Below are 17,245 nucleotides of genomic sequence, written 5' to 3' on the forward strand. Positions count from 1 at the left end.
GTGTTCTTTGGTAGTGCCCGTGCCAGACCGTTCAGGACGTCGCTTGTTAGGTTAGATCGGGGTGGGGGCGGCATCCTGTTCAAGCCTCTCGCTGGAAGACTCAAGCGCGTCCACGAGGGGCACGCTGAAGCCTTCGCCGTGCACACGCACACCGGCCGGGGTCCGTCCAGAGACTCTGATTAACCTGGACACCCGGCTCTTTGGACTGCAAGCGCGGACCGGGACACTCAAGAGAACATGTGAACCAGCAGCGCTAATCTCCACCCCGCCGGTTCAGTAGGTATTTATGAGAATTTAGCGAAAAATACCACGCGTTTTTTTTCTAACCTATTAATCCCGACATTGGCTATCCAGTATTGAAAAGTCTGGATGCAGTGTCCCTTTAGTTCTCAGTAAAATGAGGGAATGTTACATGAAATGTAGTATGAAGGCGTCAGTGTGTGTATTTGGAGAACAATTTACTCAGTTATAGACTGTTTCTCCTCAGTACATCAGTTTGATGATGTTGTACACGCCAGTCTGTCTTAATATCGCAACTCCTGAATCATTCCCTCGGGGAGTCAGAAAAACCGCGTCGTTATGTACGCGCACGTCGGGATGGAAAAGAACTCCAGGCAGCGCGTTTGACGTGTAAGCAGGCGCGTCGCACCTGTGTTTGACCTGAACTAATGACACGTTTCTCTAGTTTCTCTGCCGCATACGGAGCACGAAGACAACAGATGACACACTGACACATAGAGTATAGCTGAAGACGCCCCCAGCCCCGAATTTCTCATCTGGCGCGAGTTGGTAAGACTTGGTTTTCACCTCCAGTTCGATTTCAAAAGTTTTCCGAGGTCAACAAACTGTCTCGAAAAAAAAAACATTTTACATTTTAAATTTTACTTCTCTGAGTGAATTTCGGCTATAAACCTAATATAAAGTCTTAAACTAAAAAAAAAAACCTAAAATATTTAACATATTAACAGTACTGTAACAATGACACCTGTTCATATTTATTTATTTTTTGAGCACTGATATAACAAGTTCATCAGGAGTTACTTCCCGGTACAGTTTTCAGATTAGGAGTGAGAACGCAAAACGTCTTGTAATGAAACGGCTCTTTGTTGCAAAGGCACAGAATGCCTTATACCAATTCAGAACAGCATGGACATTATTTTCGAGGTGATCTGATCTGGCTACGCGATCATTTCTATGGTGTACTACAACACCTACCCAGAGCAATATTGGCACGAAAACTACACTTCCAAAACAAAATCCGTGACAAAGATATTCCCATAGCTCACACTAGAGGGCGCGGTAATCCGGAAAAGCAACCTCGATATTTACAGGAGCTTGTAATCCGTCTTCCGAATGGTTATCCGGTGCTTAAATGGACACACACGTGTGCTAAAAATGGGTAAGTGGGCGCCTTTGAAAACACCCTCCGAGACCTACAATAGTGGGTTTTATTGCGTGCTAACTTTTAAGAACCAGTTCTGAACTGAATCGCAAGTGTTCAGCAAAGGCAAACGCGGTGTGGTTTCACATTCTGCTGCTGTTTGCGCCGTTTTGTGCTTGCTGTCGCACGAGCAATTGAAAAACCGGAGCAACGCGAATTCTTTCCAAATGATCGATTTATTTTCCATGTCGCGCCCCAAGAGGCGCGGCCGCGCGTATTTCGGACGACGGACGGAAGGGTCTTCCTTTTGCTCTGTCGAAAACGGACAATGAAAATAAAACCGTGCGCCGGCCGGTGCCAGCTTTAAAGGCTATTAAAGGGAAGTGATATCTTAAAGGTCACGTAAGGGATTAAAAGTCGGGTGGACTTGGAAAAAAATACTTTCAATGTCCGTAGCGTATTTCAACGCCTTTGGAATGATGATCGGAGTTTTAAACAAATATCGTAATATGTCAGCGAAAGAGCTACATTGCCTACATACAGAACCGTTTTATAGTGTCATCTACAGTACATTACATAAAACCCTATAAAAGGCGTTTATAAACAGTGTAAAAGGCTCATGAACAGTGTCACTCTTGGCTAACTTCTCGGTTCCAGTAAATTGCAGCTGACTTCCTGCTGAGACGGTGACAGGGGAGGGGCAGGTCTGTCTCGGGGTGCCTACTGCCCTTCACGCCAGGAGCGGCGTGCTGGGTTTCTAACGCCCTGCTTCTCTGAGCTACAGCGCTCCTCCCTGTCCTTTCCCCTTCTCAGCAGGAGCGGGCGGACCTGCGGTCAGAGAGGATGCCACAGCCCAGAATCAGGTTGGTGGTGACCGGCGACGATTTTGGGTACTGTCCGCGGAGGAACCGGGGAATCGTCGAGTGTTTCCTGTCCGGGGCGGTTTCCAACGTTTCGCTCTTGGTCAACGCCGGCTCGGCTAAGGACGGCGCTGAGCTAGCCAGGCGGTGAGTGGCGAACTGCCCGCTGGGGCTTTCAGCCTCGACTTCAGCGTGCTGCTGATGCAGCCCAATGTTCTGTCTCAACTGAGAATAACAAAAGCTTAGTTTTCTTATAATCGCAATTCTTAATTAATTGCTTACACTTATATATAGCGCTTTTCTGGACACTCCACTCAAAGCGCTTTACAGGTAATGGGGATCCCCTCCACCACCACCAGTGTGCAGCCCCGCCTGGATGATGCGATGGCAGCCATAGTGCGCCTGAACCCTCACCACACACCAGCTCTCAGTGGGGAGGAGAGCAGAGTAACGAAGCCAATTCATAGATGGGGATTATTAGGAGGCCATGATTGGTAAGGGCCAGGGGGAAATTTGGCCAGGATGCTGGGGTAACACCCCTATTCTTTTCAAGAAACGCCCTGGTATTTTTAATGACCAGAGAGAGCCAGGACCCCAGTTTTAGGTCTCATCCAAAGGACGGCGCCTTTTTACAGTACAGTGTCCCTGTCACTATACTGGGGCATTAGGATCCACACAGACTGCTGGGTGAGCGCCCCCTGCTGGCCCCACTAACACCTCTTCCAGCAGCAGCAGCCTTAGCTTTCCCAGGAGTCTCCCATCCAGATACTGGCCAGGCCCACACTGCTGAGTTCCAGTGAGCTGCCAGCTGTGAGCAGCAGGTTGACATGGCTGCTGGCCATGAATGTAACCTCACACTTGAAGCAGGCACAAGGGGCTGCTTCCTTTGCAGCCAGTGCCCACTGACACAGCTCCCCACATGAAGCTACTGTGTCCATTTGGCAAAAGTGTACATACCAGTGTGGTGTGTGAATATAGATTTACTGTATGGAGCAGTATGGAGACTCACAACTGGAAGATTGTTCCCCGAGTACCTAGGTGAGGCACTGCTGTTGTCTGCTTGAGCAAAGCGCTGCTCTCCGATGGCTCTAGTCAAATGCCCCAAACACTGTATGAAGGGATACAAATGCTCCTTGGAAAAAAATATCGCCATTATTAGCTGTTTCTGCAGGTATGTGAATATACATTTGTGCTCTTCAAACAAACTTCTTCAGCCATCGGAAAACTCCACTCATTTCTTTCTTCCTGCTGCTTAAGGTACAGCATTCCGATCGGCCTCCACGCCAACCTCTCGGAGGGTCTCCCGATCTGCGAGCAGCTCCAGAAGGGATCCTCGCTGGTAAACCACAAGGGGTATTTCCATGGAAAAATGGGCTTCCGGAAGGCTTTACGGAATGGGCAGCTGAATATGGCAGAGGTATGGTTCGGCAGCAAAATCCTCAAATGCACAGATCCATTTTGGAAATGCTTCATCCCATAAAGGGTTATAGGGGGAGCCTATCCCAGCAAGCAACAGGTGCAAGCCAGGGTTCACCCTGGACAAATCGCCAGTCCATCGCAGGACACATGCACACACGCGCACAGAAACACCAGGGCCAATTTTCCCAGAAGCTAGTTAAACTGGACCGTGGGAGGAGGCGAGCACACCCGACGGAAATGGACGCGAACGCAGGGAGAACATGCAAACTCCCCACAGACAGCACCCCAGGTCTGGATTTGAACTCGGGGGGCCCCAGTGCTGTGAGACAGTCAAGCGAACCACTGTGTCACTGTCCATACATATTTCTTCAAAACAAAATGTTTCTCGCAGAGCTTTTAAAAATGTAACCAGTACAAACTCCGGCCTTTTAGGAGGAATAAAGAGGGGAAGGACGATGCTTGTCATCTTATCCAAAGCTTTCTTGTTTGGAATGCGGTCTGTAGCCTGTACTTGATGAACAGCACTATGATTAATTTCCTTAACGGTTGCATAGGTGAAGATTTTTGTATCGGATATCAGATTTCATTTGATGTTGCAGTCTGGATAGAAGTGAGCTGCAACTTTGACTTATTTACTCATTTACCAAGAAATGTTCAACTCGGCTGTTTAACTGAAGCCTTTTTGGTTGAAGTCCTTCTTATCAAATGAGATCGCACTTAAATTTCAGTTTGGCTGTCGGACTGTTGACCTTAAATCCTCCCAGGAGTGCAGAAATTGGATCAGGTATATTTTTAATAGCTTGCTTCTGGTTTCATGCAATTAATATGTGTGGTATAGTGTTGCATAGATGAATGCTGGCGAGAGCATGCCAACAGTAATTAATGAGGTCGTTGATGTTATTTTAAGTCAAGCTACTTAACTGTATTAATTAGCGATTTTCCGCCAGCTTCCATTCCTGATCTAACAATAGGAAACGAAACTGCCGCCGGCACGCCGGCGTGATTCGTAACAGGTTTTTAGAAGATTTCTTTCAACGTGAAATGTCTGAGTGTGGAGAAACCTAACTAAAATGAGCAAAACGGTTTGACACATACCTCGTGCAATATGTGACCTAGCTTTAGAAATTTACCCACAGTGATTGGAGGTTTGAACTGCCTGCTAAGTGTTTCATTGAAGGGGTGAAAATGCTGTCGGCCTCAGCTGTTGAAATCAGATACAGTAATATATATATATACACACACACAGACACACCAGTGTTTTTTTTTTTCCTTTTCGTGTTTGCTTGCTGGTTTCTCCAGGTGGAGCTGGAGCTCCGGGCTCAGGTCACCCTGTTCTGTGACCTGACTGGCCACCTGCCTCACCACATGGACGGGCACCAGCATGTCCACATCCTGCCAGGTAGGCGCTGCCAGCTGGGAGACGTGCCCCTGCTGCTCCTGCTGCAGCTCTCTCTCACTGCTGTGGGAGGAGCTGGATTCATTCCTGGTTCATGGGCCTTAAGGTTTCCAGGTGTGTCTGTCTGTGCCTTTTGGTGCTGAAGCCCATTTGGCTGAGGCACAAGCGCTCTACTCCCAAGTCCTCTAAGGCAAGAATGTTTCCTAGGTCTCTTTAAATCAATGCCCAAAGACCTTTGGAGGAGCGTTAAACTCACCCAGCTAAGTGACTGATCAGCTGTGTTGATCAGTAAGAGCAGACGTGGCATGAAAACACTGGGGGACGAGATGGATCAAGTGTGCGTTTCTGCTGCGTATTCATATTTAATATTACTATTATTATTATTATTATTATTATTATTATTATTATTATTAATTCCTTACACTTATATAGCGCTTTTCTGGATACTCCACTCAAAGCTCTTTACAGGTAATGGGGATCCCCTCCACCACCACCAGTGTGCAGCCCCACCTGGATGATGCACCAGTCTGCTCCCCACACACCAGCTCTCAGTGGGGAGGAGAGCAGAGGGATGGAGCCAGTTCAGAGATGGGGATTATTAGGAGGCCATGAGGGGTAAAGGCCAGGGGGAAATTTGGCAGGACGCTGGGGTGACACCCCTACTTGCTCACTAAGTCAGAGAGCTGGGGCCCAGTTGGAGTCTTTGCCCCTCCCTGAGCTGCAGGAAGGCGTACCGAAAGACTGTGACAGCGAGGAAGAGGGGTTAAGTTGCGTGTGAGTTGGAGGTTTCGGCGTATGCAGCGTAGCATTGACGATCATGGCTGGTTCTTTGCGCCCTGTCTCTGTCTGTCTCTCCAGGAGTGCGGGAGGTGTTCGCCTGCGTGATGTCCGACTGTCAGATCCGGTTCACTCGGGTCCCACTGGAGCCTGGCCTGCAAGCCTGCTCCTGGCTTCCTCTGCACCTCAGGGACTTCTACACCCAGGTGGAGCAGGATGCCCGGGAATCCGTCGGCGTCTTTCTGAAGCATGGCATCAGGTAGGGAGAGCCCACGGCAGATTCGGGCCTACACTGTGGAGGCTGAAGGCGATTTGAAAGGGGAACCACAGGCCCCAGGCCGGTTATTAAATCTAGGTAACAAAATGAACTGAAAAATCTGACAAATATCGAATGAAGCGGAAAGTCGTGACCTTTGTGAAAGTACCGTAAGTCACCATGGTGTCGCAAACCCGCATTTAAATTCCCATGAATTGCGACGTGATGCGGCCCTTCCTGCTCACTAGTCCCAGTAATGACTGATGTGATGTGATGTGCGAGCGAATAAGTACAGGTTGTGCAGCAGACGTTTCACTGCAGGAAGTTGCCAACGTGACCTGTAGGCAGAGTTGAAGTAGAATTTATCAGCAAACCTGTCTCGGAGTCGAAAGCGATATTTCTATTGGACTAAAAGAGAGGTATTCACAAGCCTCCTTGTTTACAGTGTGATAGGGACGCAACACATTACCAGGAGTTTTGTTGCCTCGTTCTGAATCGCAGAACAGGCAGCTGCGCATATCCGGAAATTCTGTCTATTTTGTGATGTAAATTGGAGGTTTTACAAATTACTGTGTACATTTTACTTTTACAGTGGTTTGAAATGCACTCATTAATGGTGATTGCCGTTTCTAACCCTGAAACATAAAAATAGCATTACAGTTCCACTTTAAAACACCCAGTTTACAAAGTTTTTTTTTAGAAAAAAAGGACATTTTGACTTGGATTGGAAGGAAAATATAGTTCCAAAATATCCCTAACAGCACAGGTTTCCCTGTGGAAACCTCCGGCAGATTGTGCTTCCAAGAAGGAACTTGGGGTTCAGTGACTGAATGCAGCTGTTGAGGTTTCTAAAAACAAGTGTCAAAACCCTGTTTCTGTAGCTCATGTCTTAACCATATTCACAAAGAATCCGTCCAATTCTGGTATTTTGTGTGTGCAAAGATGTTGGGAACTGTCTTTATCATCATTTATGACAGATCATTCCAATGTTAAACATTTGTCCATGTCCAGTCCCACTAGTGGGTGTAGAGTTAACGTAATAAATCGTTAAGTCTTGTAAGATTATTCCTGGGCTTTTGATTTTGTTAAGATGCACAATAAATATACTCTGTGGCACATGACCGGAGGCTACAATTTGTCATACCCCGAAATGGGGTAATTGCATTCTGAGCACAGCAAATGGTAGAGCAATTGCTTAATGCTCAATGTGTATTCTGAAGCTTGCACAATCCGTTTAAAACCACAAGGGGAAGACTAGATTCATTTATATCTTTATGAAATAAATGACAGTGATTTTCCTCTGTGATCTTCAGTGAACATTCCTTTAAACAGAGTTGAAAGATGACAGAAAGGAAACTTTGAGTTTAAAACTTCTTTAGATTTAGATTCTGCAAGGAATATCCCGAACAGTGACTTGTATGTAGGTATTAAACCTGATAGAGGCGGGGAAGTGTAATGATATTATTCTTTTTAAATGTTGTTTCCTAAGGTGGCCTGATGTCTACATTGGCCTTACGACTATGGGCAGAAACATGTCAGTCGCCAGAATTAAAACGGCCATTTCCCATGCCCTGGAGACGCCACCTGCCAAAGAGAACGGAATGACGAGCCACCGGCCTGAGCTCGCACTGGTGTCCGGGCTCTCCGAGCGGGACCACGTCCTGACCATGGAGCTGATGGTCCACCCGGGCTATCCCAGCCTGCCCTTGGAAGGGGGCTGCGGGGAGGGGCCGGATGACTTCTCGCAATCCTCCGACCGCCAGCACGAGATGGAGACCCTGAAGGACCCCAGACTGCTGAAATTTTACAAGGAAACAAAAATCCAGCTTTGTGCTTTCAAAGACCTTTAAACAGCCCGGCACATAAATTCGTCCCTTTTGTGTTTCAGGGGGTCACTATAGTCGGATACTAACACTGCAGTGGAAATCACACAATATGGATGAGTATATAACATTGTTTTTAGGTAGACACACATTCTAGTGTGTTGGGTTATTGGAAACACAATGGAACACACCTCTTGTCCTCATTCCAGAGAAAGACTCTACCAGCATATTGGCCACTGAAGGGGGGCTTAAAATTATTTAGTTGTATCTCAAAAGAATGTACTTTTATTAATTTTAATTTGTGTGATGTGTAATGTTTACCTTCTTAAAATTATTCAGTGCTGATCTGCACAAATCAGTTATTTCAAAGCCGTGGTGATTTAGGTTGACAGACGTTAAAAGCACAGTTTTGTAAGACGGCTTTTGAAAAAACATGCAAAATATTAACGGGATAAAGTGCATAAACTTGAAATATATATGAACACTACACATCTTTAGAAGACTTATGAAAAACTGCTATTTTTAAAACAGAACTTCACTGATCACACATGAATTCTTTCTTGCAGATTCCTATTTTAAACCAAGTACTGTATTTACATTTCTGAAATGCCTGTTAAACTATGTTGAGTGTTTCATGTTGTAATTGTGCAATACAAAAGTGTTTTACACAAGATTAAAGCAAGACTGCATTTACATTGCTTAGTAGATCAGTTACCACACGTGAGAAAGCACATTTATCCTGATGCTGAAAGATGTACTATAGCGACTTTGCTCACGTTGAGTTGAACCAAAATCTGTTTTTTTAATAAAGGCCATTTATAAGGAATTTGAATCTAAATTAATTGATTAGTTTCTGTACATATTTATACCATGATAGGTTTTTCTTATGAAGTGCTACAGGTAATATGAAACTATGTTTTAGGCTGTTGTAACTACATTAAACATGGCTAGCGACAGAATTTTTCTATTTGGAAGTGTCAGCCATTCATACACCGGATCCACAATTACAGGATATGTCCAAAAACTGTTAATCTAACTGGTCTATTCTGTGTAGACCTCTTGCAACTGGTTTGCAAACGTGTTTAGTAACAATCCTGCCATCCTGTTGCTCTGCAGTAATTTACTGGCCTGGAGTACAAAATGTGTTCATGGATTTCTGCCCTTGGTTGGAAAGTACAGGACTGCACACTATAATCGCCACTATAAAGAGCTCATTTACTTCCTTGTGGGTGGTGTTGCAGGAAGCAATTTCACATAGGCATTCTTACAGCAAGGCAGACACGACAGGACAGGACAGTACTCTTCCTTCTTACCAACATAGAACAGACAAAACCCACACTTCAGTCAAAACCAAGTTTAATAGTTTAATAGTGCAGCCCAGAAACAAGACCAGGTGCCTTACATCTACTCCTGTGTACTATCTGTAGTATGCTTCCCCTCTGTGGTAGTTCTATGTAATTATACACACCTGTAAAAGGATACCCGGACAGTTAGACCTGCCTCCATCCACAGGTTCAGTGCTTATATACCTTGTCCACCCCTGGAGAACCCCCCCATCAATACACCCTGGATTTGTGTAAATATCTTGAACTCGCTTTCCTTAAAAAAAAAAGAACAAAATGCCCTTTTCACAAATTCACTTCGTATTTGAGGTCTAGGTGAAATGAAAATACGTACAAAAGGAAGGGGGCAATTGTGAAATCCCGGGACATAAAACTAAAGATGAGACTGTCCTACGTATAAAAGGTGAAAACGAGTTACTCATCAACCCCACCTGTGAAACTGAATCTCTTACATGGTCCAAAATTTATTCCTCAGCAATACCGGGTACACACCATACAGGCACTCGATGTTTAAAAATTTTAGACCATGAATATAAAAGAGCCTTTGTTCTTAGTTTTATAGGATATTATTTTAAACTGCAATTACTGTATGTCACATGATTACAATTATGTTGAAGTATTAAATCATTGCAACACAAATGTAATGGCAATAAGGAATGTTCATCTTCAGACAAAAAAAAAATTAAACCGTCTAAGCCAGCACAGATTATTTTTGTTTGGGGGCTAAAAATATGCGACTGTAATTATACCTCATGACCTTAAGAGAAGATTTGGGAAAACCACCCCATCCATGGACATTTTCACTGATTTGCAAAGGATGACAGGAGGATAGATCCTGGCAGATCTAGATAAAAATAGTTTTCTCTGCAGTGAGGAGGCATTGTTTCAAGTTGCTAGGAAATAGATCCTTGAGAAAACAAAAGCTTCATTCTTGCTATTATTTATTGCCTTCTCGTTTCCTAAGTATGGCTGATGGTCTTTCTACTTCCCTCAACAAGACGCTATATTAGAGAGAGAAAGGGAGCTGGGAAGGAGACTCAAATCAGAAACTTAGCATGTCTTTGTTAAGTCAAGCCTTTGATCAGAATGTTTATTAAACCAATGGTAAGAAACCAAGACCTTAGTGCCAAAACCAGAAACAACAGTGAACGGTTAGCCTACTTTATTATCAAATATTGGGCCAAATTACAGATGACACTTAATTTACAGTTCCTCTTCCAAATTCAGCAAAATTAAGTTTAACACCCCTTTGTCCCTTGTTCACTTCTTGATCATCGAACTGCTGTCGCTGTATTGACTGCTGTGTGCCGGGCTGGTCAGAACCCATGCTCCGTTGAGCTTTACAAAAGAGAGGACCGAGTCAGACAGCTCTGGTAATGGCTGGCATGCTGGGGGTTCCCCCTCCCCCCATTGTACAGGTAAAAACAAAAATGGTCGCCATCATAAACACAGTCCCGAGAAAGCAAGTTCCCACCTAAAAAAGCTGACGGACAAAAAGATGTAAGAAAGCAGCATATTAGACTCATTAAAGGGGCCAATGCAAAAGTTCAATACTTCACTGTGTATTCCTATTTAAATAAATATAAGTGAAGTACAATCTAAAAGAAAAAATGCTTAACCATTAAACACATACAACTACAATGCTTAGTCCAGACACAGCTGATTATTGACAAGGAGTTAAGATACTTTAAGATCTAAGATGCACACTAGCTAATGTAATTTTTGGAGGAGGCAAAATACGAAGCAAACATTTCTACCGATATCTAGATCAATTATTTTTAGAATTAAAAATATATATTACCTAGTCTTAGGAATTTATTCTGTAAATCTACATCTCATGGGCTTGCATTTAAGGGTAGTATCTGTTCACTTTATTTTCCAATTTAAGAAATTCTCCAATAACGTTTTTTTGAATGTTAAAGTATGCAGTTGGGTTTTTTTGTGTGTGTGTGTTGTTACTGCCCCGTCACTTAAAAAGTTTCAGATAACCTTACCATGACCATGTTTAATGGCAAGCTGTGAAATACCAAATTGGCCGGCACTACTAAGGATACAGTTACAATTGTGAGAGAAGAACCATGTATTGAAGTGCACAGAAACCTTATTAAAATTCTGTTCGATCCCACATTTTTTCTTTTGTTATTTTTGACACATTGGAATTGATGACAAAATTGATACTAGGCTGCAGATCCAATTATCCGGCATATTACAAACTGAAAGTAAGGATAAGTTAGAAGGCTAGTTCCACAGATCAAGTGCAACTTTAGAAGCAAATATAAAAAGAAATATGAAACATTTCTCACACACCTCCAGGACTTTTGCTGTTTTTTTTTACTAAGACATGTTGTTTTGGGGAGGGATATAACACAGAAGATGGGACAGTGAAGAAAAACAAGATTAACATAACTCCCACAAGTTTGGTTTCCTGAAGGGCTTAATATCTGGCTTTGTTACCATTAGTCAAAAAAATGTCTGCGACACATATGCATACGCTACTGAAGCAGTGATTTTTTTTAAACAAGGAAAGCAGAACTAAAACTTTTTTGTAATCCCCATCTTTACAGGTTATTTTCTAACCAGGTTTTTTTTTGCCTTTTTTGATTTTAAGAAAACAGTAGAAAGTTAGTAACAGCCACAAGCTGACACCAAAGGGTGCCACTTGTGCGCGATCCACAGAGAGTCCTGCTTCGAGATTGAGGTGCGACTGAAATGCACTGCTCCAGGTTTGCTAGAATGACGTGTGTGTGAGGGGGGGGCAGGGGGTGGAGTGGGGGGGGATCACACTGTCAAGTATTAGTCCACTGGTCGCTTTTCACCATGTTTCTTTGTAAACTCTTCTGCATTCTTAAAGAATTTTTTACGGTCCTTTGAGTACTCTTCTGCTAGGTCAGCCCTCAGAGGGTGTTCTGGCTGGGGGTCATTCACCAGGGCGATGAGGGATTGGATAACTATGTCAGAAAAAAAAAATCATAAGTGTTAGAATATGCAACACAGTGCCAACAGAAAAGGACTCCGCAATAAAAAAAAAAAAACACAATCCTGCCCGTTTCGGTCCTGATTTTCTGAGGGCACACCAGCCTAGCAAATCTTCCGTGAAAGTAAACGAAAAATATATGCTTGCTGTAACAAATCGTACAATTAATCCTTCAAAAATTGGAGTTTACAATTTAAAAAAAACAAAACAACCTTTAGTACAAACCTGCAATTTCAGTCTTTAAAACGATTTGAACTTTGATCCCCATGTTTGACGGCGCCCCACAGTAACTGTGCACACTTACCTTGGTCAGTTTTGGTAGCCGGCTTCCAGTTCTCTGCACTAATGACTGGCAGACACACCTGGCCCTTCTCATCGATATTGGGGTGGTAGATCTTTGTCTTAAAAGTGATCTTGGGGGGCTTAAAAGGATACTCAGCAGGAAAGATGATTTCGATCCTGAACGCTCCTTTGTCGTATGGAGGGTTGTCCTTCAGAAAGACACAGGCACACAGGGCAAAAAAAGGTCAAGCACCAGGCAACACAGGTTATAACAACACATGAGGGTGTTGTTGAAGTGTTTTCCATCAATGACGGATTCCTTCTGGAACCTCTAATTTATATATACACATGTGCCATTCAGCTTAGAACTACAACAATAAACCTACAGAAGGCTCCACGGCCAAAACGTTGCATTTTCTTTCTTCTCTTTTCAGCATGGAATTAACCTATTGCTTAACCTATTCCTTTACAACAGAAAACGATCTAATTAATTCTGGAGCTGAAAATTGTTATTATCCACTTGGTTTAATGGCCATATTCCTTTCTGGGTGAGGAGAACCCAGAGTTGGGAAAGCATTTCCTTTGATATTCCCACCTGTCGGAGCACAAGCTCCACATTGCCTGACAGTGAGAGCTGCACATCCCAACCACAGAGTTCCATGCAAGTGCCTTTACAGGTTGAGCCACTCAAGATATTTTTAAGGAACTAGAAACTGGAAACAGTGTTCCCCGCCCCCACCCAGAGCATATCCATTCCTGCATCACTGCCCAATTTCCTCATGGACCTATACAATGTGAAATCCAATGACTTAATATTACTGTTGTTAATATAAATTAACTACTTGATGCTACATTTCACGCTTGTTTCCACTGCAAATGAATTGGGATTCTTTGCATACGCAACCAAGCAGTTGTGCGTGACGAAATGTGGACAACCGCAAAAGCAGCTCAACCTCAGCTCTTATTGTGTGCGGGAACAGTACTGTGGAAGGACTAGGTCAAAAGCAGGCATGTGTGATCTATGAAGACCGAACAATTTAATAATGTGACTTCCATTTTCTGCGAACAAATGCTAACAGAAAAGACCTTCATTGCATGCATCACATTTTTTCTTTCCTTTTTTGGCATGGCGTCATTGTACAGAGCTGGCAGTGATTACTTCCTGGCAGCAGGCAACATACCAAAACACAGGCGAAAACAAAACACCAAAACTGGCCATTGCAATGGGGCATGGGCATTTAGGAATATTTTAGAAAAGGGTTACTAGCTTCAAATAAAAAATGCCGGGCACACTAGTTTTCAGTGCCTTTTATGGAACAAAATTGGGAGGACAAAGGGGATGAGCTCAGACATCTGACTCCGATTGTTTACAAGCTTTTGCTTTGGAAAACTAATTGATACCTCTTGGTTAAGAAACTGAAAAGTGAAAAGAAAGAAAACCAACAACACTGAAACAACAGCCTGTACAATGGAGTCTGATTGCCTCACACTACTGAGAAAATGGTAGCAGTTGAACCCTGAGCATCGTAAGGGGCAGACAGCACTTTGCAACTGCTCTGTCCTTTAATTCCCCTGTTATCTACTTGAACATTTCTAAAGTGACTGAATACTTACAGGAACAATAAGGCCTTGCCAGGTCAATATGTTTGAGTCATCAACTTGGATGTTACGGAAATTTTTCATTCCAGATTTGCGGATTTCATCAAGCTCCTTAAAAAGAAAACAAGAAAACAACTGATCAGCTACTGAAGACACACTTGTTTTATTGCAATTCTTCCACATGAAGCGATGCAGCACCCCCTGTTTCAAATTATTCATCCTCATCTGATTCTTTTTCCAGTGGTTTTGGTAACAGACAATTTCCCCTTAACTACAGGCAGAAAGCACAAGATAAAAAAAAATCAAATCTGCAGATCAGAGGAGGGTATTTGGTGAATCATACCTGTACGGGTTTAAGCAGCTAATTGATCTCATACAAGCTGGAATTAAAGACAAACAACGAAATAAAACAAACACCTTTTCTGATCAAGGAATCTCTTTCATCGTTTTTTTTCAGAACCTGATTACTACTACAAACAGTAATTGTATCTGATTCTAACATTTCTAAGAAGAAATGGGTCACAAAGCTGGACCCATGAAACAGCGATCTGTGTCACGTTAAGGTGTGAATGGTAAATTCCAAAGGCAAGCTCACATTTTAATATCTCTATTCCACCAGAATGCCAATGAGCCTGTGATGACATTGCAAAGCTAATTCTGTATATGAGCATAAAAAGTGCTAACCAAAGCCATTGTTTTATAAGCAAAAGATTACATATGGGGGGTACCAAGAGTCAAACCAGATCTGCTTGGACCTCAACGAAGACCTGTACCTCTAAGACATGTTTCAGACAGTGTGGCTCAGTTAACACGTGTACGAATCACACTGCCAGCCATGGAAAACAGCATGGAGGATCCCTGAGGATGTTCTGGACTTTCTGAACCTACTTCCTGACTCTAATGACAGACACCAGAAACCAGCCGCACAGATCAAAATGAACCATCATGATGCGAAGGCCTCTCAGTACCTCTCAGGCAAAGACACCAGACGCTGCTAAGCAGAAAAAGAATCCCCCCTAGTTTGACACAGGACAATCTGCTCAGCTAAACACACAAACGTCCTACACATTCAGATCCCCCTCCTCCCTTTCATCAATTTTCCAACATGCACATATACTCTAAGGCGAGACTAAGTTTGATTTAATGTTGTTACTGCACCAGATGCTGAGCACGTCGAGGCACAATTTTTTCTTACATAAATTCACTTTGAAAGATTTTGCAGATTTTTCTCGACCATTTTTTAAAAATTATTTGCACTGATCTCCCCGCGTCCGTTGCACTGATCTTCCAAGAACAGATTTAAAGAAACCCGAGAGCCTGTTGCTCCGCACCGAACTGACACCACGCTTGGGTTCCGCAAGACTCGCGATTCTGCGGCCAAAAATACAGCGATAACAGACACAGCCGTTCACACCAGCTTCGCCACTTTCGGTTTTGTTTCTGGTGTCGAGCAGGAAGGACTTTACGGGGGGGGGGGGATTCCTATTAAGTAGAAAGTAAATATGACAATTGTCGGATACGCAGGCTGGAAGAAGGGAGGTTGAAAGCACAATACAGTATCTCGTACCTCCCTACTGTAAAGTTACCGTGCCAGGCTTCCTCAAAACTGTTGGGGGAAAAAAACCGTCACCCTTAGTCGCTGGGTGAACTCGTTGCGACGTAAAAAAAAAAACACCCTTAGAGAAATAGCTTAGTTCACAGCTCGACTTCCGAGCTCTATTTGCATTTTAAGGAAGGGCAGCAGTTCCGTCCCGGTAACGACGTAACCGGTGACACAAGCGCCCCCCCCAAAAAACATATATCGCTTTCAAAATACATAATATAACTAGTGATCGGGTAAAAAAAAAAAAAACGACCGACCGATTTATGTTGTCATAGCCATCGGCAGTCCGATAACAGTGTCAAGATGACTTATACGAATTATGTAAACTATGACGTATCGATACCTACAGCCCCGGATTTTCTGGGTTTTAATTTCGCCTCAACAACCGGGTCGTTAACACGGTGAAAAAGTCGAAACCGGCCGGTTTTAAAACAGTTTTCAACTCGAACCGCTGCGGTTCGGAGTTCAAGTAATAATCCCACAATGATTCAGACAATAAGACTGCACTTCCTGTGTGTCAGAAAGTAACCCAAGCGTCCTTTCTGTGTATTCAACATTCAAGGCGGCCGTCTACCTCAAAAGAATCAAAGCAAACTTATTTTAAAGGGGCGCCCGGGGTTCACAAGACGCTCATGAACGTGTATCATTAACTAACAGACACTTTCCGAGCTTCGATATGGAGGAAAATGAGTTGCTTAATCCGCAAAAACCGCTCTCTTCATCTCCGGCCTAATAATGCCGGTGGTTCCTCACTCGCTGTCAGACAATATATTTAGCCACTCGTTCACCACAGCAACACCACCATCTTAAAAACGGAGACATATTGTCCTCGAATTGTGTTTAGGAACATCCACATCGATAAAATGTTAGGTATTACCGATCGTAGCGATCGAATCCCGGCCTATTTTTTTTATTTTACTAACAAAAATAAAATAGATCAGGAGACTTACCTTGTGCAGCCTCCTGCTCGCCGCCATCTTGGATCTACTGACTACTCCCAGAATACACGGCGGCGGCAGGGCGGCTAAAGCTATTGCACTTCCTGCACTGCTATTAAACGCATATGCCAGTTTGGTAAAGACACGAGATACGGACTCTTATTGATCTAAATGCTGTCACAGTCCTACGCCGCTGGTATTTGGCGCAGTGGTTGGCATTTCTGCCTTGTCGCATGGGGGCCCTGGGTTCAATACTGGACCAGGGGTGCGGTCTGTGTGGAGTTTGCATGTTCTCTCCGCGTTCCTTCAAGGAAAATTGGGCTTCGGTGAGAGCGTGTGAGTGTCTGTGTTTGTGTCTGTGTGTCTGGCCTGCAATGGACTGGTGTCCTCTCCAGGCAGTGTTCTGCCTTGAGCCCGTTGCTTGCTGGGATAGGCTTCGGGTCCTCCACAACCTTTGATGGGCTGAATGGCCTCCTTTTATTTGTAACTTTTTTATGTGACAAATCAACATTAGTAGGTTGTGGACTATAATTCTCATAGCAACACATGCAAAGATAAGCCTACCTGAAAGTTAAGCGGCTAACAGCAGCTATA

General features: G+C 43.7%; 2 protein-coding genes across 13 annotated transcripts; one reads left to right on the forward strand and one right to left on the reverse strand.

Moving 5' to 3' along the window:
- Positions 1-32: 32 nt before the first annotated feature.
- On the forward strand, positions 33-8,738 carry ydjc (YdjC chitooligosaccharide deacetylase homolog). Of its 12 annotated transcripts, none has more exons than XM_015365909.2 (7): positions 33-280; positions 686-789; positions 2,195-2,388; positions 3,499-3,658; positions 4,960-5,059; positions 5,915-6,092; positions 7,579-8,738. In XM_015365909.2, the coding sequence occupies exons 3-7, from the start codon at positions 2,225-2,227 to the stop codon at positions 7,937-7,939; spliced, it is 963 nt and encodes a 320-aa protein (XP_015221395.2). In that variant the 5' UTR covers positions 33-280; positions 686-789; positions 2,195-2,224; the 3' UTR covers positions 7,940-8,738. The 12 variants fall into 12 exon arrangements, with proteins under 12 accessions (XP_015221395.2, XP_015221392.2, XP_015221397.2 ...); XM_015365906.2 differs by having other exon boundaries at positions 33-276; XM_015365911.2 differs by having other exon boundaries at positions 33-276; positions 2,195-2,244.
- A 513-nt stretch (positions 8,739-9,251) lies between these two features.
- ube2l3b (ubiquitin-conjugating enzyme E2L 3b) lies at positions 9,252-16,746 on the reverse strand. The gene is made up of 4 exons (XM_006640109.3): positions 16,664-16,746; positions 14,126-14,221; positions 12,534-12,720; positions 9,252-12,203 (listed from the first exon to the last, which is right to left on the reverse strand). Exons 1-4 carry the CDS (start codon positions 16,688-16,690, stop codon positions 12,049-12,051), a joined length of 465 nt encoding a protein of 154 aa, XP_006640172.1. The 5' UTR covers positions 16,691-16,746; the 3' UTR covers positions 9,252-12,048.
- Positions 16,747-17,245: the final 499 nt, after the last annotated feature.

This window comes from Lepisosteus oculatus, chromosome 22 (assembly GCF_040954835.1).
Source record: "Lepisosteus oculatus isolate fLepOcu1 chromosome 22, fLepOcu1.hap2, whole genome shotgun sequence".
Taxonomy (NCBI): domain Eukaryota; kingdom Metazoa; phylum Chordata; class Actinopteri; order Semionotiformes; family Lepisosteidae; genus Lepisosteus; species Lepisosteus oculatus.